This window comes from Rhynchophorus ferrugineus, unplaced genomic scaffold, assembly GCF_030347505.1.
Source record: "Rhynchophorus ferrugineus isolate W39M unplaced genomic scaffold, kcgeb_rfMv2 rfM11, whole genome shotgun sequence".
Lineage (NCBI taxonomy): Eukaryota > Metazoa > Arthropoda > Insecta > Coleoptera > Curculionidae > Rhynchophorus > Rhynchophorus ferrugineus.
Window position 1 is genome coordinate 10,506,498 of NW_027472590.1, and position 25,803 is coordinate 10,532,300.

Sequence of the window (25,803 nt, forward strand, 5' to 3'; positions counted from 1 at the left end):
TTACTTAATTCATTGAGGGATGTGTTCTTCTCTCAAAACCAGCCCAAATTGTTTGATTTTCTTAAAGAAATCGGTTTGTATTTTAAAGTCTAATTTTAACCTGTACATATTTTATGATGATTTTTATCTATACAAAATTTTATTTATTTCCAGTTAGCTGTGTAAGGTTTTTGATTATCTATTGATTTATTTTTTAATTATAAGCATTCTAATTGTTGAATGACTTGGATTTCCCTGGAAAACGCAACTGACTAGGTTTTCGTTAATAATTTTTGGTGTTTGTTGATAATCTCTAAAAAATTATACAGCGTTAGGGAGAGTCTAAACAAATAATATCAATGAATTGATGAAATGTTAACGCAATATATACCAGTTATGTTGTAATTGTTGTATTATAGACTTTTTTAATACCGGATGTAGAAAAGTTAAAAAAGCGACTATTCAAGGAACAAAGATTCGAAATTTTTCTATTAAAATATCCACCACTCCAATTATCCTGAGGCTCAACTATACCTATTAAAATCCGATAACCTTGTATATGCTGATGGTAACAAGAAAGAATCTGAAAGGGATCTAATTTTAGACAATATTTCAACGCACGCTTTCAATATATAGTTTTCGCGATAGGATCATATTTCTCTTTGATTATTCACTTTTACAAAAAAAAACCGTACTTCATGCGCAAAAAAATTGATTTTTAAACTTCCTACATGGAGAAATAATTAATGTTAGTCATTATGGATATTTATTGATTAATATCGACAATATATTATTTTTAAGTCCTTAATTATGTAGGTAAATAGTTATTTTCATTATATTTTAGTACTGTAAATTAATTTTGAGGTTTTCTTGCAAATTCAAGGTTGTATTAGTTGCTTGCATTTGTTCTGATCATTTTTGACTTTTAAAATGCATTTATTGAGAAAAATTGGTAGAATATATGTTAATCAAGATATGTTCCATTATATTCTAAGATGACCTGAAGAAGAAAGATTACTATTTAGAGCGGTGATCTTGTATAATGATCTTGAATACTCAATTACTCGTCTTTTCGCTTTCTTTGTCATGAAATCCACTATTCCCCCTAAAATGGACACGAACTGATAGAACTGGTTGAAAATATATTAATAATGCTTGTTATCATTATTCATTATTTTGTTAAGTTTCAAATTATATTAATTGCTTAATGAAAATGATTTGCCTTTGATAAATTTCCAGAAACCTAGCGCCTCCGCCAAAAATTAGATATACTATGAAAAATTTACGTACATTTCACAGCTTTTAATGATTTAAGTCTTTTTTTGCGAGTTAAATTCAGAAACTTTCTCTCACATTGTTTGTCCATTATAAAATATTTTCTAATAATTCTAGAGGATCGTTAATCTTGAATTTTCCACATAACTTCCGATTGACTTTCAACAATTTGAATTGAAATTTAACTGGTTGAAAACAAAATTTAAGTTGCTAACTGACAGCACTATCAGTTAGCAACAAAACAATATCCAATTTATGAATTTTAATAATTATGAATCTTATTTTAGTAAAAATAGTTTGTCGAAACTTCAGATAAGCAAAAATGGAAATTTCAAAGTCATGATTTCAGTGGACGATAAAAGTCTATGAAATATTTATTAAATATAATATATGTACAATGCCACTAAATCTCTAAGAGTTGCTGTTAAGTTATTCAGAAGTAATTTTCTCGAGGTGTATTCCATCATATTTACCAGATGTCTCTTTGACAAATATGTCGGATATGTCAGAAATGGGGAGCATGTTTCAATTGAAACATTGTAGTAGTACTTGTTTTTAATTTGTGTTTTTCAATAACTTATTGGAGTATGGACATTGTAACTTGGCATTGGTTTATTGCGTTGGAATTGGTAAAATATTATAAATATTATTATACATAAGATCACAGTAGTGTTCACTAGTAACAGTGTCCGTTGATTTATACACCATAGATGAAGCGCACAAAGTAAAGTTTTACTCCGATGACTACCATTGATCAGCAGATGTTAATTTTTTGGTCGGCAAAAGAAAACCTTCCAATACCATTGCTCGTCTTCCTACATCATATAGTGTAGTTTTTCTGATGCTCCACTGCACAGTGAGAGCCCATATAGCATCCATCTGTGTATAAATATGATTTCCACGAGCAACTTCAAGAAGTGCTTAATCTTATTCTAGTGATTGGCACCAATTCCACCAATAAGTGATATTCCATAAACATAATGCCCTGATCACGAGCTAACAATGGACGAATTACGAACAGCAACATGTATTATTTACAAAATATTATTTCAGCGTCTTCAAATTCTGCTTACAAAAATTTTCTGCATCACGTTCTTTTGTAAGCTGAACATGTTCACTTAAGAAGTCCTAAACTTCTACAGGTTTCAGTAGTTCCATTAGCTGTGCGAGCGTGTGAAACGGCTTGTTTAATTTATTTGAGATCAAAGCCAGGGCTCGCCATATATATATGTCGGATGATTTCAATATGATGTCACAAATTTCTTGTCGATCTAATCTTCGCTGATTATTGTCACATATTGAGACTTTAAATATTATAGGTCACATTGTAAAGCCATATGTTCAAAGAAGTAATGACGAAAATGTAAAAGCGGCCTTGCTATTAAACATTTCCAGTTCGACTTAATGTTGAACAAAGCAGTTTGAAGTCCACATTAAGCCAATTAAGATTGGTGAAGATGATATTATAAAGTTTAAAAAAGACTAGAGTTATTGTTTAACACAACAATGACTGCTGTATTTATCTTGATATTACCATTTAAAATATTTAATTTTAAATTTACACAAACCAGCGATGATTTAACTTGTTACAATATACTTCTTCCTTATAACAATGGGTGAAGAATAAACTTACCTACATCCAATATATCCAGATGTTCCTCAGAGCTTGTGTAGTTGGCCCACTGTTATATCTATTGTATACAGCTGACCCATCGACTGTAAGAAACACTACTGTTGCAACATATGCTGATGATACAGTGGTTTCATCATCACATAAGAATCCAATATCAGCCACAAGAAACCTCCAGCTTCATCTTAACAAAGTCGAATTGTGTTGAACACATGGCGTATCAAAGCAAATGAGACAAAATCTACCCATGTGATATTCACCCTTTGTAGAAAAACTTGTCCGTCAGTAAAAATGAATAATTATGAACTTCCGCAATCAGACAATGTTAGATATCTGGGAATGCATTTTGATCGATGTTTAATATGGATAAAACATATAATTATATTTGGCTTAAACTAAGCCAAATGTATTGGCTGATAGGGCGTTAATCTAAATTAACCCTTAGATAACAAAGTTTTGCTATATGAGTCAATACTAAGGCCCATTAGGACCTATGTCACTGAACTGTGAGGTACTAGCAAATCAAACATAGTTAACCTTCAGAGGTTCCAGAATAATGTGTTGCGAGTCATCGTCGATACCTCATGTTAGGTCTCCAACAAACTAATTCAAAGCGATATCCTCTTAGAACCCATAACGAGTGTTAGTGCTCGAAGCTCTAACATTCCAATTCACTCGCCAAGTAACAGTTAAATGAGCACGATGACAGTGAAATGTCTAGGCTCAAAAGCAAACTCCCATTTGAACTGATTAGTAGATACATAGAGTGACATATCTTTAGAATAAGTTGGGATAGACTTTAGAAGAGGTTAGAATAGAACCTAGAATAATATTTAGATTATATTCTAAATATAGTCTAAAGAATAAGTTTGTACACCACATCACTTACTGAAACGATCTTCTACGTGTCAGTATAGTTATATTGTCCACGGGCAGTTTGTTGAAGTCCTAATAGATTAATAAAAAAACTTGTACAAAATATTGTTTGGGTTTGAACTAAATGGTGATAAATATGGATGGAATGAAAGTCAAAGTCTTCTTATATGTTTTATTAATTTTATTTTGGCACAAGAAAGAACAGTGATCTATTTTCTATAGTTCAGTTTTCAGAATTTCTTACATTTTCGCTAATATTAATTATTAATTTTTATTATGCTGAGGAGAGAATAGATACGAGAGACTGATCAGGACAGCTTCCACCGTCCGTACATCCTGTTTTAAACTGCATGGAGGACGCATCGGCAAAATACTATCTAAGCTGCCGCGATAGCTCCTTACTCTTACATTCACTAGCCCTATATTAGCGTTATGTAATACTATAAATGCCTACACATTACCTCAAAAAGTCACTTTCGACAAATCTTTAACAACCTTCCAAGAACCTTTAGTAAGTTACATGCTACTCTTTTTACAATGTACCTAATTAGTAAGTATCAGGTATCACAATTTATAGGTTTAATTACATGTATTTTAAAAATAATAAATACACAAGCTATTAATAACCTCGATATTATATGTGAATACAGAAATGTCACGGGTCTGATGTCGCTAGTTGCGAACGAAATTCCGAAAATAATTTCTAGAAACACCATATCTCGCAAGGCGAGATTGTTGCAGTTATTTCGAAAATAAAAAAGAATTTTGTTTTAGCTGCCTTTAAACTCACATTAATACAAGCTACGTATAAAAAATAATGCATATAAATTGAAATAAATTATCGACAGAAATACTAAATAAAAAATAAAATCTAGGTACACAACACTAACCGTAATAATCATAATAAAAAAAGAAACTATTATATGTACAGTTTTATTATTGAAATAAATAAACAAACTATATCATCTTAACTTTACTGGCTTTAATCTACACTAAAACATATAAACATTAACAATATACATTGCACCTTGTCTGTGTGTGTGTGTGTGTATTTCTTTGAATATATCTAACTTGATTTTGTACCGAGATAAAAAAAACATTTAAAAATATAATAAAAAAACATGCAAGTTCGATATACTGAAAGAATTGACCGAATACGATTAAAATTCAGCTGACAAAACTGATTTATTCAATGTCAATTTAAGAAGAGGACACTAAACAACAAGTTTCCGAGATAAATTTCCTTACAAGATTCATTTTAAACCGAAATATCTACATTTTAATAATGATAACAAAAAATCAGACGAATGAAAACTAAACAATCGTAGGCAATGCAAATTATTTCATAGAAATGTACAAGGAAATAACATGTCAAAATAAATAAATCAAAAAATTTTAATGACTATATACAGTAACGATATAAACTAAAACACCAATGAAAGTATTTTTACAGTATTCGCAAATGTCATGTCGTCAATGGCACTATATTGTATGCCCTGGATTTTTTACAATCAGTGATTAGGATATTTGTGACCCTAGGTTTTAAAATAGATTCAAATATTTCTAGTTGGTTATTGCTGACTGTTTTTGTGATACGTAATTGTAGATATTTTTTCTTTTTATTTGTAGGTACAGAGTCAAAAATATCGGAATCAAGTGGATTCGTCGTTTAATTAAAAAACTGCCATGATGTGTCTAATAAAATTTAGACCCATTTGATTGTTGTGTGTATATAATATACAAAGAAATTGTTCAAAACCATCCTGGGAAACTGATTTCCCTTATAGGCCAGGCTCAGTCATCTTCTTTCCTAGGACTAGAGTTATATGTGTTGCGTTCGTGGGAGAAGTTCAGGGCGTCGGGCGACGAACTATCCTGCGGATAAAAGAAGCCTCTGCTGTCCGTGCTGGGACCTGCGCCACCAGCCCCGTTCATCATCAGGGGTGGCGTTAACGATGGCCGTCCCGAAGCCGAGGTAGCCGGGGACGCCAAATCCGACGAGGGCGATATGCTGAAGTTCATGTCCGTGCTGTCCCTGCACCACAACTGACGCATCTCCTGTCGACGCTGCCGCATCAGCATCTTGTACTCCGAGATGCGCATCTTCTTCCCGTCCACGATGCAGGTGCGTTTGGGCCTCGGCCGGTACCGATAGTCCGGGTGCTTCTCCATGTGGAGTTTCGAGAGCCGGGACTGTTCCTCGTAATACGGTTGCTTCTCGGAGTTGGACATCGACTTCCATCGCGCGCCTAAGATCTTGGAGATGTTGGAGTTGTGCATGTCGGGGCAGGCCTTCAGGATCTTTCGTCGCTCGTCCTTGGCCCACACCATGAAGGCGTTCATCGGCCGCTTTATGTGGGGTTTGTTCTCGGCGTCGCGTTTCGGTTGTTGTCGGATGATTTTCGCCTTGTCGGAGTTCTCGTCCATTTTGAAGTTGGGATCTGGGGCGCCCCATACTGAAACTAAATAAGAATATATTATTATAAAATAACAAGCAAAACCAAGTTAAAAATTAAACAATAATAAGTGTTTCAATATCAGCTATATAAGATTACTGGCGGACACAACAGACGTTGTCCTGCCCAAACATTGCCTTTTTGTTGGGTGGAAATATTTGTTTCGTCAATAAAACATATAACAGGTCAATTGAAAAGTCTAGTACTAGAAATAAATTCAAATGTTTTTTAGTTAGCCCTGACCCTCAAAAGATGCGTGTATAAATTTGACAGCTGTCGGGCCACTAGTTTGTGAATTATAGCATTTTGAGTGAAGCAACCTTTGTTATTGTGAAAAAAAATGGATAAAAAGGAATTTCGCGTGTTAATAAAATATTGCTTTTTGAAGGGAAAAAATATAGTTGAAGCAAAAACTTTCGGACACTGCCCCAGAAAAATCAACCGTCAAAGAATGGTATGCTAAGTTTAAACGTGGTGAAATGAGAATCGAAGATGGTGAACGCAGTGGACACCCAAAAGAGGTTGTTAACGACGAAAACATTTAAAAAATCCACAAAATGATTTTGAATGGCCGTAAATTGAAATTGAATGAAATAGCAGACACTCTAAAGATATTAAGTGAACGTGTACATCATATCATTCACGAATATTTGGGTATGAGAAGGTTCTGTGCAAAGTGAGCGCGAGCTGGGCTTCGAGTTGCTTCCTCATCCACCGTATTCTCCAGGTCTGGCCCCCCAGCGGCTATTTCCTGTTCTCAGATCTCAAAAGAATGCTCGCTGGGAAGACATTTTCGTCGAATGAAGAAGTGATCGCCGAAACTGATGCCAATTTTGAAGCAAAGGGCAAATCATACTACAAAAATGGTCTCGAAAAGTAGGAGGGTCGCGATAATTCAGTGTATCACCTTTGAAGGGTATTATGTTGAATAAAAAAACTAATTTTGCCTAAAAAATGTGTTTTACTATGGTAGGCTGGGGACTTTTCAATTGATCTCTTAAGTGTTTCAATATCAGTTATATGAGATTACTGGCGGACCCAACAGACGTTGCTCTGCCCGAACATTGATTTTTTGTTTTGGTGGAACAATTTATTTCGTCAATAAAACAAATATTAGACCTGTAAAATACAGATAGTATTATTGTGTATTAAATAGCATTGGGAAAATTTATAACCAACTGCATGTTGAAGCAAGGAGAAGCCTGTAACACTTTTCAGTATGCGTCATTTCGTCAAATCTTGAACAAACAGTGTGTTGACAATGTCTAAATTCCCATCAAATAAATCGCATCTGCGGGAAGTTTTATATTTTTACTTCAATTTGGAGAAACATACGACTGAAGGTGGCGAACATGCTCCATCGATTTCAACATATGAATACTGATTTCGATGAAAGTGGCGATTTTGAAACTAAGGACAAAAAGGGTTCTGATGTCTAGAAAAGAAAATATTGAAGACGATGATTTGAACAAGTTACTCATTGATGACCGTCTAAAATGCAAGAAGAATATTCAATGGACAGTTTCGGCACAAATTCAGATTCGCAGGCTATGTTGGTTTGGCTATGTTTGTTTAATGAAAAGTAGAAGAATTCCTCATGATTTATGTAGCGAAATCGACCTTTTGGGTGTAAGCGCAACAAAAAGCTCTGAAAATGACATGGATCAAGATCATAGCATAACTTTGTCCTTTCACCAGAACACCTGCAGCCGATCTCCTATCGTGGTAACATTTAGTGAATAATATTTGAGGTCTTGCAGTGCTAACAACAGCGTATTGGTTGAGAAGTAGATATACTGATGATGATATAAAGGAATATCAGAGACATCAAACTTCTCCTTCGAACTTTTCAAATATCTATACTTTAATAAAAGGTTAACCAAGGCCTAGAGGCCACTCCAGGTGGTCAGACATTACATGAAACAGACAATGAGTTGTAAATCATCGTATCATTTTTTAAAACTTGACTTTGGTCCAGACTGTGTAATTAATATACGGTCCTCGTACATTTCGAAAATATTTATAGTATTTACAGACAAAACGGTATGTAAAATCATTGAAAATATAATTAAACAGAAATAAAAAAAAAGAAGCAAAAGCAACTTTGGCACCAATTCAAGCCGCTTTATTTAAATGGTGTAGATATGAAATATGGGGTATTATCATAAGAAAAGGAGACATCAAAGACAATGTCACTGGCAGTTGGTAAATATGGCGAAATCCGAAATTCCTAAAAGACAAATTAAATTTTACTGGGAAAATTTTACTGTAAGATACACACAATTTCACTTTAAGAGACTTTATTTATTCTGACAGGTTTATGCTCCGAACAGAAATATTGTTCCCCTTTATTTAAGACGCGCATAATAAACAATGCTTTTAACAAGACTATCGTTTTTTAAAATGGGGGACGATTTTTCTCTTCGCAGATGCCGCGGTTTTATTCTTGTTGCTTTGGCGACCGAAATATTTCCGAAAAATCTCCTTTCAACTCGGTTTAAATCGCGACTCTTTCACTCGACACGTATAATCGCCGGCTGGGATAAATTACTTACGTTGACAGGCCGTGATAAAGTCATTCTCTTCTTTCATTCCCTCGGATTCCTTCGGGCGACCACCCAAATTTGGAGGCGGCATCCCGTACATATGCAGCGGGAATGGAGGTTGTTTCTCCACGTTTTGCCTCATGTCGGTACCGCCCTTGTTCCTGTTATCGACGCCGGGAGGAATGGAGAACTGTGGAGGTAAACCGGCGTACGGGAGAAACGCTCTATTTGGCATCATGATGTTCGGTGGTAAGAGCCTCGGTACCGTGGCGGCGACCGGCTGGTCATTAATACTTTGGTGTTGGCTGGTTGAGGTTGGCGTGCTCGAGTCGGATGATACGGAACCAAGGGATTTTGGCTTGGAGAGGTTCAGTGGAGTATCGGGATCGCTGGGAGGTACGGGAGGTGAAACGGCTCGCTGTGGGGGACTGCGCGGGTCTGCCGGGTTGATGTTTAACGACTGAGGGCTGGATTGCTGCTGTTGTTGTTGATGGTGGTGGTGGTGATGATGATGTTGTTGCTGCTGCTGCTGGTGTTGTTGTTGTTGATGTTGAATTTGCGCGAGATGAGCTGTCGTGGCTGCTGATATCCAATTAGGAACTTGATGTGGTTGCAACATCTAAAATCACACGCACGCCATTGAATTAACCCCGTTGAATCGGGTTATATGGAGACTTACGTGATTAGTTAATGGACTTTTGGCGACTACAGGCGAGACAGCGGGATTATGCAACCCTCTCGACAGCTGCTCCAAGAACGGCAAGAACATGACACCCTGTGGGCCGACGGGACCACTTCCAGGATAATGCGCGGAGATCTGGCCTTGTAGTTCTTGGAGTTTTTGCTGTTGTTGTAGCAGTTGCTCCTGTTGTCTTCTTTGAGCTTCCAGCTCTTTATGGGTCTCGTTGAGAAGAGGGGAAGTACTGGCCGACTGTAAAATAATAATAGAATTAGATATTTTTTCCTGAAACTGATAATAATAATTATTATTATCGCACAGTGGTCGAAACGGTTATTAAATTAATTGTTTCATTTATAAAGGAGTAATAATCATTGCATATTTTTTCCAGATTGTTTTATATTAATATTTAATTGACGTTAAAAGAGATTGCAGTAGTTAAAAAAATAAAAAATATAAAAATAATAAATAAAAAAACGTAACAATTGTTGTAAAAATTAAATAAAAATAAACAAAACCTTATTTAAACTATCTGCTACACGTGTTTTATATTCCACTGTATACACACTATTTAGCTTAATACCTATCTAAACCTATTTATCTATTTACACTATTATTTTAGCTACTACCAACTGACTATTTTGGAGTCGGTGCCGAACCCAAACAGTTATATTAATTTAAATTTGTTTTGTCGGTAATTTAATTTCTTGTATATGTCCCAAAATTATATTATTATTTTTGTATTTTTTTGGGCTCGATACCAACTTTTTCTTTATTTTTATTTAGTTATCACAACGATTATTATGTTCATATTTTATTTTAAAATATTTTTTTAGTGTTAAAAATCTAAATTTGATTATTTTTCAGTTTTTTGAAGTCGGTTCAATTTCTTTGTTAAAAATATTTTATTTTTATCTCTTCAATGTTAGATATTTACTCAATAAATTACGCAGTTATTTCATTTATTATTACAGTGTGTAGGTGCAGCCCCGTACGAGGAAAAATAGGAATAAAGAAATAATGATGGAAAATAAAGAGCGCTTCAGGCCCCGGGGTCCGCTACCTAGCCTGGGTGATTTGACAAATGTTCTAACTAAGCAACATCAAAAAGTTATTGTTCCCGCCGAGAATCGAACCCGCGACCTCCGTTTGGGAGCTAAACGTACTCTTTAATAAATATTTTTTAAAACTTTTGTAAAGCCGAAAATAGAAATTCCTCCTTTTTGAAGTCGGTTAAAAAAGTGACCAACAGATTGTCCACTCTATATATGAACTTATATATGACCTAATCAAGTATAATTCATATCTAGTTCTCATTATCTATCTTATTATATCCTATTTTCGTTTCGCCACACGACTTTTTTCACCAGAGTATTTTTTGTAGTGCGTTAATCAATTAAAAATAATACGTTGACTTATAGTCGCGACATTTTCTACACAAAGCTTGAAAGAGCGCACCAAGAAGCGGAATAGGGGACGACTAGAAAAAGTGGTCGTGCAGATATAACTTTGGCCATTCTTGTTCATCACGAGACAAGTAATTAGCTAGCGAACGGAAGTGATATATCATGCGGTAATAATGACCCCGGCGAGAGAGCTAGTGACGACGCTTTCGATTTGGTTCTTTTGCTCGGATATCTTGCCAAAATATGTGCAGATAATGTACACGATATCCGGTTGCATACAGCGTTTTGCGTAGCGAGGAGACATTTTATTGAAGTTGTGTAAATGTTTTTAATGAAAAAATACCAGGTGTTTGGATTAGTAGTTACACAAAATGTATTGTTAACATTTTAGTAATTCAGGATGAAAATTGCAATTAAATCTGTAATTTAATTACTAAGTTTCTATTGTATTTTGATCAATACATTAGTGTATTTATTTCCCAAATTAAAATTAAATTACACTTAATACATAATTAGTCATTCACGGATTGTCAGACAAGAAAAGTTACTAAACTTAAGTATGTAATGTTATGATTTGACAGATGTCATTTTATTCTACTGACATCGAGCTTCAAAGCTATATACATAGAGAAATAGAGATATAATATATATATATATATATATATATATATATATATATATATATATATATATATATATATATATTCAAAATAGCAGTGACACGAGTATCAATACATGTCTGTCTAAAGTTGTAAATTCGTTTTACAGCCAGACAATGTTATCCTCGTCATTTTATCTTGTTTAAAAAGAGATAGAATGCTGTTAGAGAACTTCGCACATCTAACGGAATGAGCCTGCAAAAATTGTGCGTTTGTCTAACTCTGAAAATTCTTCAAAATATAATTACTGGTTATAAACCGGGAAACGTTGTTTTAACGCGGTTTTTATTGAAAATATTTTTTGCGCCTTGCAGCTACACCTTATATTAGTACGGACAGGGTCACTAAAATATCTGAAAAAATAAAAAACAATATAACCTTAAATTCGCCAAAAAGGAGCCATGTTTATGCGAAACAGGTGACGAATCACGATCAATCTTGGTGCTTCAGAGATCAAATTATACGAAATCTATAAAACAGTAAGTAGTTTTTTCAGTCGAAACATAATTTAATATAACTATTTCAGAGAAAATTGTTAGTCTGGAAAGTATCCACAAAGATCCAAAACATATACAGCTATTTGAGAGATGTAGAACATCCCTTCATATATTGATAGATGATCTAGGATTTAAGTGGTGTAAAGATAACCCACGAAGGGGTTTAATAGAACTTCCAGATATTGCTTTTAAAGGAATACAAATTTTAAAAGCATATAACAAAATCAAGGAAGAATTATATCAATTTATATATTTAAAAGAGCCGTGAATATTTCAGAATGGTACATTGGGTTGCTCATGGCAAGATGATAATTAATATAGTGTAAAGACAACAAAGGTTCATGGAAAAAGGTAAACGTTGGAATAACTATCGATTAGGTTTTTTTAGTCATAACATTTATTCATTGCAGACATATCGTTCTTCATGCTGGAGACAGGAATGGTTTTATTTCTGGTGCAGAATCAGTGTTTCTCTAAGTCCAAGGGTGACTACCATGAAGAAATGAACCATAACTTGCCTTTGCAGTACTTTGAAAATCAGCTTTTAAAGAATTTGGAGGAACCATGAGTTATTGTTACGTACAATGCACCATATGTACACTAACCGAAGTAACACTAACCGTTTTGCAGATATGGCAAATCCATTAAGGAGGATGCAGTGACTAATTGTAGTTTTATCAAGAAAGATGTATACAGATAGTAACAGGACAAAAAAATATTGTGGCTGTAAAATTAAATGTAGTTTTAAGTTCTTTGATAATAAATGCATTTGATGTATTATAATATTAAAATTAATTATATTTAATAGAATATTTGTTTAATTATTTTATTTATATTAAAAAAGCTCGTGTCGATTGGTGCAAAGAAATGCTTAAAAAATTCAATCGCAGTGCTTCGAAAGACGTTTATAAAATCGTGACAGGTGACGAATCATGGATATTCGTATAAGCCCAAAAGTAAGCAGCAGTCAACTGTATGGATCTTCCAAGATGAACCAAATCCAAAAAGTTGTTCGCGCACGAAGCACTACAAAGTAAATGGTGGCCCGTTTCTTCGGGAAAACTAATCATATTGCAACAGTGCCTCTAGATGATCGTAAAACAGTAAATTCTAGTTGGTATACAACCATTTGTTTACCAGAGGACTTCGGTGAAATAAGGAGAACAAACAAGAGATGCCGGATTGTTCTTCATCATGACAATGCGAGCTCTCACACATCGGCTCAAACAAGACACTATTTGAGCACTCAAAATATCGAATTGATGGGCCATCTGCCGTACAGCTCTGATTTGGCACCCAATGACTTCTTTTTGTTCCCATCCGTGAAGAATAAACTGCGAGGTCAACGATTTTCATCGCCCGAAGAAGCTATTGAAGCGTTCAAAAATCATGTTTTGAAGACATCTCATTCGGACTGGATTAAATGCTTTGAATATTGGTTTAAGCGTATGCAAAGGTGTATCGATCATCGTCGCCGAGTACTTTGAAAAATAATAACAATAGATTCGCAGCTTAACTATTTGTTGTGTATTTTTCGTACCGCATTGTATGTTAGAAATGAGGATATCCAGAAAGATCTTAAGATACCAACGGCCAGAGACCTCTAATGCTGCAATTAGTCAAAATATGGAGAGCTCATATAATATATTTAGCTTAGTTTATATTTAGATTTTGTCTGGAGAAATAGTAAGAGAGAACAATTTATATACAAGAAAAATTGACCAGATCAGGTTTGCTATAAAAAACAAACGCAGAATAAATTAAAACCTGCATAATACCTTTAAGGAAAAACACGCGTGTAATATATTATTACAAATAAATACCACAGACTTAGCATAGATAAGATGATATTTATTATTAATGGTCACATACCCGCACACCTGAAAATCTCTCGGCTTTTAACAAGTTTTTTTCCCTTATTATTCAATAAGTTTTCTCGATATTAAGTGGCCATTAAAAAAAGACCGGAGCGTATTTATTAATGCACCCAATCAGTATTAATTTTGAGATTAAAACAATATTTAAAGAACAGCATGTAGTTTAATTAGTTACATATTTATTCACGTCAATTAAAGATTTGTAACAAAAACGACTTTTCATATAATAATTCTTACAACACGTCAGAAACGAATGCCGTCATTATATACCGAACTGGAGCTCATTTACCAATGGCGTAACTGATATACATATATATATATATATATATATATATATATATATATATATATTGATTATTTTATTATTAATTCATTCGGCTTTCGTCTAAGCGTCCATTGTGATAACGTTGTCTGTGTTTTTGAGTGAACGTCGCATGTGTTCGATATTTGACGGCAGATGTGAGATTGATTACGAGATATGATGCTGTTTCATCATATATTATCATAAATAATTGGTTAATAGCGCTGCCTTATATGATACGATCGAATTTCTCAATTCGCATGCTTCTTTTTAATTAAACCTCATGGTTTAGTTTTACGTGAGAAATTGTTTAGTGTAATAAAATATCATCTACTTTTTAAAATTTCTTTGTGGTTGAAAACGTGGCGTATCAAAGCAAATGGGACAGAAATCTACCCTGTGACATTCACTCTTTGTAGAAGAACATGTCCCTTAGTAAAATTGATTAATCATGAACTTCAGCAAGCAGACAACGTTAAATATCTGGGAATGCATTTCGATCGACGTTTGACGTTTGACATGGAAAGAATAGTGACAAAACGCAAACGGCCTGGGGTTAAACTAAACCAAATATACTGGCTGATAGGGCGTAAGTCTAAATTATCATTAGATAACAAGGTTTTGTTGTATAATCAATAGTAGGTTCCAGAATAAAGTGTTGCGAGTAATCGTCGATACCTCCTATTACGTGTCCAACAAACTAATTCAGCGCGATATCCCCATAAAACTCACGATGAGTGTGATTCGGAGTGTTAGTGCGAAGTACTCTGAAAGACTATTAGTACATCCCAATCCTATATTAAGGTCAAACAGTTAAATGTGCGCGATCACAGTACAGTGCGTAGGCTCAAACGCAAACTACCATACGAACTGATTAATAGACACATAGAGTGAGATTTAACAATCTCTAGAATAAGCTAGAATAGTTTTTAGAATAAGTTGGTGTATACTTTAAAATAAGTTAGAATAGTATCTAGAATAAGATTTAGATTATAAGTTGTACAGTAGATCACTTACTGAAGTGATCTTCTACATGCCGGATAGTTATATTGTATAACTGAAATCATATAATTATTCTTATTACGCACGGGCAGATTGTTGATGTTCGAGGAGATTAATAAAAAAAATATTTTGTGTGGTACTTAATTATAAAGAAATACCTACCTTACCTCATTAATGATTAGTAATATTTTGGACACTACAGCTGAAATGTTAATAATATCAATTTTGACCATTAAACGCCAACACCAGTCTAAAACCTATAAAAGAAAATAATCTTTAAATAATATCTTCCATCGAGTGCAACAAAACTTTGATAATACTGAGCATAGACGACGAGATTATACCAGAGAGTGAAAATGCTAATTTCTATAATTATATAATGATATGATGTTACTACAAAAACAAAGTTTTATTTTTGTAGAGACCAAGTAAGAATCAATAAGTCCTTCGTGATAAGTACTTAGATTTAAATGATTGAGCATTTAATAGAAGTAATCACATTTGTGCACTAAACATAATTAGTTTTTTCTCTGACTGTTGGTATCTTAAGATTTTTGTAGATGTCCTCATTTCCAATATACCATAGGGCGTCAATAGTGCTGCGAACAACTTTGTTTTGGTAAGTTCGAATTAGGTTGATTTTGGCTTTATTTGTGCAATCACATAATAGCACACAGTAAATCCATATTGGGTTCAAGATTTGTTTGTATAACAATATTTTATTGAGAAATGTTAATTTGGATTTTCGTCCAAACAACCATCACATTTCTTAGTCCACTCAGTGCTATTGACAGGTGTTTGTATTCTATTTACCGTTTTATATTGTTACTTGTAGTAAAGAGTACAGTATCATCAGCACACGTGGTCATTGTTATTCCTTCATGTAGAGATATCACTAGTATATAGTAAATACAATGTTGGTTCATTATTCTTAAGCTTCGACTATTTCTTTAGCTATTTCTTTAATACTATAATAAATATATTATTTACTACTAATCCTTCAAGAGGAGACAAATACAAAATACCAATTTTTGATAAATTTATTAGCAATTTATTGTAGTGATATAGTTTATCTGGTACCCTAGAAAATGCCTTCTTTATTTATTTATTTTATGCATAACCTTATTTTAACAACACATTTTATTTTATACTTAACTTTATTATTGAGTTTGTTAATTTCATGCTTGCTTTTAACAGTTTATGATATATATATTTAACAATATTATATAAAATAAATTGTTATTGTTATCTTTCGATAGTTGAACTATTTTTTCTTTAATTTCCAAATCACCAGTTTATATTTATTGGGAATAATACTTACATTACAGATTTACCTGGAAAATACTATATTTCAATCAGTACAGACTTGTTCGTAAAAACATATATTGTAGATGCTTTCATTAAACTGAAAATACATTCATACTGGCTTCAAGATTTGTTTGCATAATATTTGATTGAGAAATGTAAATTCAGATATTCGTCCAAGCAACCATCACAATTTTTTGAGTCTCATACAATGTTCTTATTTCTGTTAACAATTTCTTAGGCCACTCAGTAAGGCTATTGACAGGTTCTTGTATTCTATTTACAGTTCTATATTATTACTTGTAATGAGAAGTATAGTATCATCAGCACATGTGATCATTGTTATTCCTTCACATGTAGAGATATCAGTAGTATATACTAAATACAATGTTACTTCATTATTCTTAAGCTTCGACTATTTCTTTAGCTATATCTTTAATGCTATAATAAATATATTATTTACTACTAACCCTTCAAGTAGAGACAAATACAAAATACTAAATTTTGACTAATTGAAGAAATTTATTGCAGTGATATAGTTTATCTGGCACCCTAGAAAATGCCTTCTTATCTCGAAGTTAGTCCTAAATTAAATTTTGCTAAAGAAATATCTGTTTTTATTTATTTATTTTATGCATAACGTCATTTTAACTACACACTTTGTTTTATACTTAACTATATTATTATAAAGTGCTTTTGTTATCTTTCGATAGTTGAACTATTTTTTCTTTAATTTCCAAATCACAAGTTTATATTTATTGGGAATAATACTTAATACAGATTTATTTGGAAAATACTATATTTTAATCAGTACGGACTTGTTCGTAAAGACATATATTGTAGATGTTTTCGTTAAACTGAAAATACAGACCAGTTACCAGTTGGTGCGAAGCGGTGTATTGTAAATTGCATCGGATCTTATGGGAAGAATTCTCTAAACAGATCCGACAAGTTTATGAAAATCGATGATACGAGTAAAACTGTTGCTATTTCCGTTCACCGTTCGCAACAAAAATATTTCCGATATTTTCCATTTACGAGAACACCATTTTCTTAAAATAAACCATCATCAACATTGTATAGGCAAAGCGTATTTGATTTTCAGCAAATACCGCAATATTCGAGTTGGAAATAGTCTCTTCGCATTAACTTTTTTCCCCATTCTATTTCAGCTTGCGACGAAATCATTATTCGCGGTTGATAGTGCGCCTAACAACCAGCAAATGCATGCCGCATAAGCGTAAAGACGTTTATTTGCCATAAAAATAATGGTTTTCGACGAAAGACGTGCATTTATATATGCTTTTGTAATGGTACAAATATAATGCGGCTGGTGCATCGATATCTTCACGAATTTTTTCCTTTAATTCGTACATTTCTTATAGAAATGTCAAAACAGCATTTGAATTTGATTAATTCCAACAATTTTTTATTTATATTAACTAAAGAATAACATTACTGACGTATCTGGTCTAGCTATGATACGTGATTGTGTGATGATGATTCTAACTATTATTTTATAAGTAACAATACTTTTAGTTATATTTCGTTGTTTCCAAAATAGTGAACAGAGGAATGGAGGTTTTTTTTGTGCTGAAATGTTGTTTTTCTTCGAGAATAATATTTTTGAAGCTGAAAAAGTGGTTCGATAGGAGCTATGGATATTCAGCACTAGGAAAGTCAGATATTATCAGGTGGTATGTTGAATATAAATGTCGACTAAACATCAGAGTTCTAATCGCCGTCTTTGATGAAAAACATCAAATAATCTTATTCAAAAAAGCAAAAAACTACAAAATGGAAACCTTGCTTACGTGCGACTAAAAGTAATAGTGCTTTGACGATTCAAAGACTTGTTTAAAGCATTCCATCGTTATATGTAATAATGGATATAACATGGATCTATTACCACGCCTGTATCAAGAAGATAGTCAGTTGAGTCGATGGCAAGCGGTAAAGGCCGATCAAAATGACCAAAACCAAATCATTACTTAAACAAATTCATCTATAGGACAATTCAGATCACAATACACAACTTCGATATATAATAGTAGATAAATAGTCTATACACGTCAGTTTAGTGTTTCCAAGTTTGTTGTCTGTTGGATTCTGAACTTGTTCATTTTGTATCTTACGAACAATGATATCCAAATAACTTTTTTAACTGTTGTAACTTTTAACAACTGTTTCGTTGTTCTCCTTGAAAGGATAAGGTCATTTCGACTTTTTTTCAGTAGATATATGCTAATGCTCCAAATCAATCCAAATTATTTGGATATGAAAGGTTATGTTTGTATTCTCAAGCTCTCAACCTTACTGATAATAACGTTAAAACATTCCCGCCATTACATTGCACCAAAATAATAAAAGATTATTAGACATCTTTACATCTTATTTTTAGAATATATTAAAATATTTTGACAAAAGATACATAGAGTGAACCTGACCGTCAAGAATGTATCGAATTTGTAATGTCTCACCATATAACTTTACTATAAAAATTGCTATACTCTTAAAAAACAAAAAACAATGATTCATTAATCAACAAATGAATTGAACTAAGTAAAAAAAACATACAACACAAACAAACAAACAAACAAACTGTCACCAAAGCTTGACAAAATCACCATGCCCAAAATATTTGTATACATAATCAATAGTTTCGGATCAAGAAAACTATAAATGAACTTCCATGCTGGAAAAAATAATTAACTAGTAACCGCAATCATCATTAAAGTTTGGATGAGAACTAAAATAGTTTATGAAAAATCTAAGTAATACTAAGAATGTGGATAATTTGAGGGACTGACAATAAATAACGATTGTTTGTACACTGGACACTTTTATGTCTATATTCTTGAACAACTATATGTCACAGTAACTATACAGCTACTCTAAAGTATTGTTATAAACATATTAATATAGCGTTTAACATGTGTGCTTTTGAAAGGTCTCTAGAATATTTTAGATATAAAGGTATCGTCATTCAATCAATCATTCAACCAAAAGCTATTGCACTTTGAAAATGAAAATCCCAGAAGGTCGTTTACCTCAGAGAAAAATGTATTGCAGGTTCACTGAGAATTGTGTGCTGTTAAATTAAAATTAGTTTGCTCGTTTTCATTCCAGAAAACTCAATGTCAGGGATAAACCAAGCCCTAGTTGGCCAACTGTTGAAACAGTCTATGAAAATCTTTAAAATGCTGACTTAGATCGATCGATGAATTTCACATAGTGATATATATCACTGCAAGGTTAAATATCGATTATAAACAAGTTTTGGATAATTTATATAAGACCAAATATCAATAGAGGCTTGATTTTGAGTCGATGGACCGGCTTCTTCCTACCAGTGTCAGTCCAGAATGGGGGAGACTACGTTATTATTTGGGCGGCAGTATCAGTATTCTGCCGGTCTTATCATTTAAATCATTGACCTAATTACTGAGAATGAAAATCTCGACATCCCCAATGAAAAAGTTCTTACTATGACAGGGTTTTAGAGCAGAGAATGACTTGTAGATGTTCATATTCAATATCACTGAAGCAGGTAGTGGATGTTTTGGCAAAATAATGGTACCACATTCTGCTGGAAACTATTTAAATACTTTATACAAACAAATATATGTCACGAAGAATGTATGTTTGCTTTAAAGGCAAACAATGACAGGAGATTACTTCGTCCATAGTTGCTATAAAAATTGTAAATAAAATTTGTTTAAAAAATCAAAAAACCTATGACGAAGCTGATAGTTCAGTTTTGCTCATTAACTTCATTAATTTTATTAACTGAAACATGTTTATAAACATAACCACATATCTTTTAACCTGTATATGCTGAACAATGTATTGCTGACGAATACACCATAACTCTTAGTCCCTCTTTTAAGACACCTGCCAAGAATGTTGTACAATTTGTGTGATGTCCAAAATCAATTAAAAATGTATAAATCAATGTGTTCCGTGTCGCATCCACCGCGAACATTTTTCTGTAGGCTCCTGCGTACGTGAAATATTTTCGATTCAATTGTCATCGCGTAAATATGTAGTCAGTCAAACAAAGATCGGCGACACATGTAATCAAAACTAACCATTCTCACCATCTCTAAAAATAAGCGCAGCTCCGAAAAGCCCGTTTCTGTTCGGCACGAGGAGTCGCTTAAGAATTGTTCATCTGTTACATTCTGTTCGGTTTTTATTTGGTCGTTTTTTTCGCTCTGGAAATATTCGCAGGTTGCCAGCTCGCCCACTGCAACTAAATATACGTCGGCACAGGTCCAATTTTATACTCCATTCATTGCACCTTCAATGCACTTCCAGCATCTTTGCGGGACTTATATTTAACCTCCCCACAGTTGGACATCTGGAGCCCGAAGTGCTCGGCTAGAGTCGTACAGCTCGAGTTTGTTAAAGTAACATTATACTACTTTATGAAGTACTAGCGACCCGCCCCGGCTTCGCACGGGTGCAATGCTGATACTAAATTAAACACACTACAGAAAAAATATGAACGTTGTATATAAAAACATAGCGGCCCGCTCCGACTTTGCACGGGCATAAAATATATATGCCTATGTCACTCAATGAAAACATGATTAAAATCGATCCAGTATTTTTGGTTCATTCATTACTGCCCTTGGCCTGCACGCATTAAATTTGGAGTAAAACAATTCCTCTTCCCCTATACTTACTATGAAGATTTCCTGCTATCTTTGGAATATCTAAATTCATACAATTTTTATTACATTACACATTTTTAAACGCAAATTTTAAATTTGTAATATCTCCGAAAATATTTGTTTAATTTACATGCTGTAAGGAACCATATTGATCTATATTAATTGCACGCTGTATTTAAGGTACTTAATTCGATAAGGATTAATGCCGTATTGCTTAAAATAGCTTCGTAAATAAGCCATTTTCTCACGTAAAAAGTAAACAATAAAAATGGTTAATGTGCGTTATCCCTAAAAGATAAACATATACCATCGCGGACTTTTTTATGGTGTACAATACTGTAGTACATTAATTTGATCTAACTCGTAGGGTTAGGCAGCGTTTTTGCTAATTGCTAAATAAGCCTAAAAAAATAGGTTAATTTACGACATCACGTTAGAAACCTCTAAAATTAGCAATGTTGCCTTAGTATATTATGCATGTATTATACATATAAACCTTCCTCTTGAATCACTCTATCGATTGAAAAAAACCGCATCAAAATCCGTTGCGTAGTTTTAAAGATTTAAGCGCACATAGGGATATAGGGACAGAAAAGGCGACTTTGTTTTATACTATGTATTGATTTAAAAAAAATTCTTACATTAGATATACCTAGTCTGGTAATGAGCTGAAATAATAATGATTCTCAAAGCAGGGAAAACTACAGTCCTGTACGTTTATTACCGATAATACATGAAGGGGCTAAATTATATAATGGAAAAAAGAAACATTATTCCAGAACAGCGATTTTGGTTTCGCAATAAGCATGGAACAGTAGAACCAGTGCAGAGACTTGTAAACAAAATAAATATGGACTTAAACGCCAAAAGATATTCTTCAGCTGCATTTCTAGATATATCACAGGCTTTTGATAAAGAATGGCTCAGGGGATTGCAGGTTAAATTTCCCCTCATCCAGGATTGTGAGCTACTATCTACCTCACAGATCGCCATTTTACTGTAAAACAAGGTGATGAAAATATCGAATTCCATGCAATTTATTCAGGAGTTCTGCAAGGTAGTGTACTGGACTGCATGGCAGTTTTAGTCTCTCATAAAGATCCAGCCATTGCATCAATGAACCTACAAACACACCTGAATCAAATACAAATGTGTATTCTAAGTATCTTGGATTCTAGAATATATATATATATATATATATATATATATATATATATGCATCTAGATCGACGCTTTCCTCGGAAGAAGCACATACTCGCCAAAAGGAAACAACTTGGACGTAAACTCTACCAAATGTATTGACTTATCGGGAGCAAATCCACGTTATCATTAGATAACAAGATATTACTGTATAAATTTATACTCAAGCCTATTTGGTCATATGTAATCCAACCATGGGAAATCGCTAACAAGGAATCTTTGCGGGACTTATATTTAACCTCTCCACAGTTGGACATCTGGAGCCCGAAGTGCCCGGTTAGAGTCGTACAGCTCGAGTTTGTTAAAGTAACATTATACTACTTTATGAAGTATTTTAAAAAATTCTTACATTAGATATACTTAGTCTGGTAATTAGCTGAAATAATAATGATTCTCAAAGCAGGGAAAACTATAGGCCAGGAAAAAAGAAACATTATTCCAGAACAGCGATTTTGGTTTCGCAATAAGCATGGAACAGTAGAACCAGTGCATAGACTTGTAAACAAAATAAATATGGACTTAAACGCCAAAAAATATCAGTTCAGCTGCATTTCTAGATATATCACAGGCTTTTGATAAAGAATGGCTTACGGGATTGCAGGTTAAATTTCCCCTCATCCAGGATTGTGAGCTGCTATCTACCCTACAGATCGCCATTTTACTGTAAAACAAGGTGATGAAAATATCGAATTCCATGCAATTTATTCAGGAGTTCCGCAAGGTAGTGTACTGGACTGCATGGCAGTTTTAGTCTCTCATAAAGATCGAGCCATTGCATCAATGAACCTAGAAACACACCTGAATCAAATACAAATGTGTATTCTAAGTATCTTGGTATGCATCTAGATCGACGCTTTCCTCGGAAGAAGCACATACTCGCCAAAAGGAAACAACTTGGACTTAAACTCTACCAAATGTATTGACTTATCGGGAGCAAATCCAAGTTATCATTAGATAACAAGATATTACTGTATAAATTTATACTCAAGCCTATTTGGTCATATGTAATCCAACCATGGGAAATCGCTAACAAGGAATCTTTGCGGGACTTATATTTAATCTCCCCACAGTTGGACATCTGGAGCCCGAAGTGCTCGGTTAGACTCGTATAGCTCGAATTTGTTAAAGTAACATTATACTATTTTATGAAGTATTTAAAAAAATTCTTACATTAGATATACTTAGTCTGGTAATTAGCTGAAATAATAATGATTCTCAAAGCAGGGAAAACTATAGGCCAGGAAAAAAGAAACATTATTCCAGAACAACGATTTTGGTTTCGCAATAAGCATGGAACAGTAGAACCAGTGCAGAGACTTGTAAACAAAATAAATATGGGCTTAAACGCCAAAAGATATTCTTCAGCTGCATTTCTAGATATATCACAGGCTTTTGATAAAGAATGGCTCAGGGGATTGCAGGTTAAATTTCCCCTCATCCAGGATTGTGAGCTACTATCTACCTCACAGATCGCCATTTTACTGTAAAACAAGGTGATGAAAATATCGAATTCCATGCAATTTATTCAGGAGTTCCGCAAGGTAGTGTACTGGACTGCATGGCCGTTTTAGTCTCTCATAAAGATCCAGCCATTGCATCAATGAACCTACAAACACACCTGAATCAAATACAAATGTGTATTCTAAGTATCTTGGATTCTAATATATATATATATATATATATATATATATATATATATAAATATCTTGCATCTAGATCGACGTTTTCCTCGGAAGAAGCACATACTCGCCAAAAGGAAACAACTTAAACTCTACCAAATGTAAAGACTTATCGGGAGCAAATCCAAGTTGTCATTAGATAACAAGATATTACTGTATAAATCTATACTCAAGCCTATTTGGTCATATGTAGTCCAACTATGGGAAACCGCTAACAAGAAGACTAATATCCTTCATACTACGGTTGCAAAATATACAAATATAAATACAATCGAACATTAAAAAAAGTTGAAATTTTAGATTACACGGAATATATAATCACAGGCCTACTCCATAAGATAGTTTAAACAATGATTGCAAGATTTTAAAATTACAACTATTAATAATTGATATGATTACTAAAAGCTCATATTTATAATTTTTTTGTATTTGTAACTATTCTAATTTATTCCTGTCTAAATATTTGATTCTACAGAAAGGAAAAAGTATATTATTATAATAACGACGATTTGGTGAATGCGCCAGGCAAAACCAGAAAACCCACAAATTATTAATAATATTCGAGCTGTTAGCACGGACTACATTCAGGATACAAATATGGATATAAATCATCAGTAATTCAATCAATTCAGTCATTGTTTAATATAAAATAATATCCATAACAAGTAAGTAACTATCATTAGGTCCATCTGCTGATGTCTTTATAATAATATTAATAAAATTAAACCTGTAACCATTTTAAGATGACTGTTGCTGTATTCAAAAGCGTATAAAATTTGTTTATTTATCGAAAACAATTTGAAGGAGACGTCATTTAATTTGGTAAGAGTCTATTGTTTTAGACCAATTTGATAATAAGATGGTTGAAAATTGTAACCTCAGTAATTTATTGTAGTCACACAGTGGACTAAAACAATTTATAGTCTTTTTTCTTATACATACTGAGTCCTAAACGTACTTAGTGCGACTAAAACAACTACGTTACGGGCATATTCGGAGCGTTCTAACGGGCTTAAAATATTTCTATTTCAAACGTCAATTTTCCTTTCCAATCCATTATTTTTGCAGAAATAACTTTTATTCTGGGTAAGGTAAATACGTAGAATTATCATAAAGTAGTTTTTCGAAAATAGTCATTTTGCCTATTTAAAAATAATAAATGGGTCATCCTATATACGGTGTCCGCTTTTGTATAAATACTAACGAGTCTCTTACATAGACACTTAAATAATGCAATAATAAATAAATTAATATAGAGGATACATTTTTTACGAACTTTCTAATAAATATGTGTCGTTAAATTCGTAAAAAAATCAAACGACCAACAATAATCCAAACAATGAGACAAATGAACGTGAACGATTCACTCACGCCAAGACAATGCGAAAACGACGAAATCTTACCTACATAGGAAGTCGAGATTTAAAATTCGGACCGTATGTCATCCGATGAAGCGGGTGCGCATATGGTAGCCAGATGTAGTGTAGCCGTCATTCACAAACCATACCAAAATACGAATACATTGTTTCGCGAGGCCCGTCTTAACAATGGTCATTAGAAAATGAGATTTCTGTTAACACTGCAAAGATAATTAACGAGGAAATCGAATTCGCCTCGGTTTTATTTTACGCTTGCCCTAACTGAGTGTTATTACCGCTTAATATGTGTTTTGTAGGAACGTTGTTTAAATATGGATGATGGTTTATAGACGAATGTTTCTCAAAAATAAATTTTGAAAACATGAAATGCATTATAAT

The 25,803-nt window shown here is 33.4% G+C and overlaps 1 protein-coding gene across 3 annotated transcripts in view; it reads right to left on the reverse strand.

The window, feature by feature from the left end:
* Positions 1–4,677: 4,677 nt before the first annotated feature.
* The window catches only part of Sox102F (transcription factor Sox102F), a 402,041-nt gene continuing 380,915 nt past the window's right edge, over positions 4,678–25,803 (reverse strand). For all 3 annotated transcript variants that reach the window (XM_076418510.1, XM_076418511.1, XM_076418512.1), the window contains exons 4-6: positions 9,442–9,693; positions 8,772–9,381; positions 4,678–6,222 (exon numbers count right to left, since the gene is read on the reverse strand). In XM_076418510.1, coding sequence (XP_076274625.1) covers positions 5,555–6,222; positions 8,772–9,381; positions 9,442–9,693 — 1,530 coding nt within the window. In that variant the 3' untranslated portion in view covers positions 4,678–5,554. The remainder of the gene's footprint in view (positions 6,223–8,771; positions 9,382–9,441; positions 9,694–25,803) is intronic.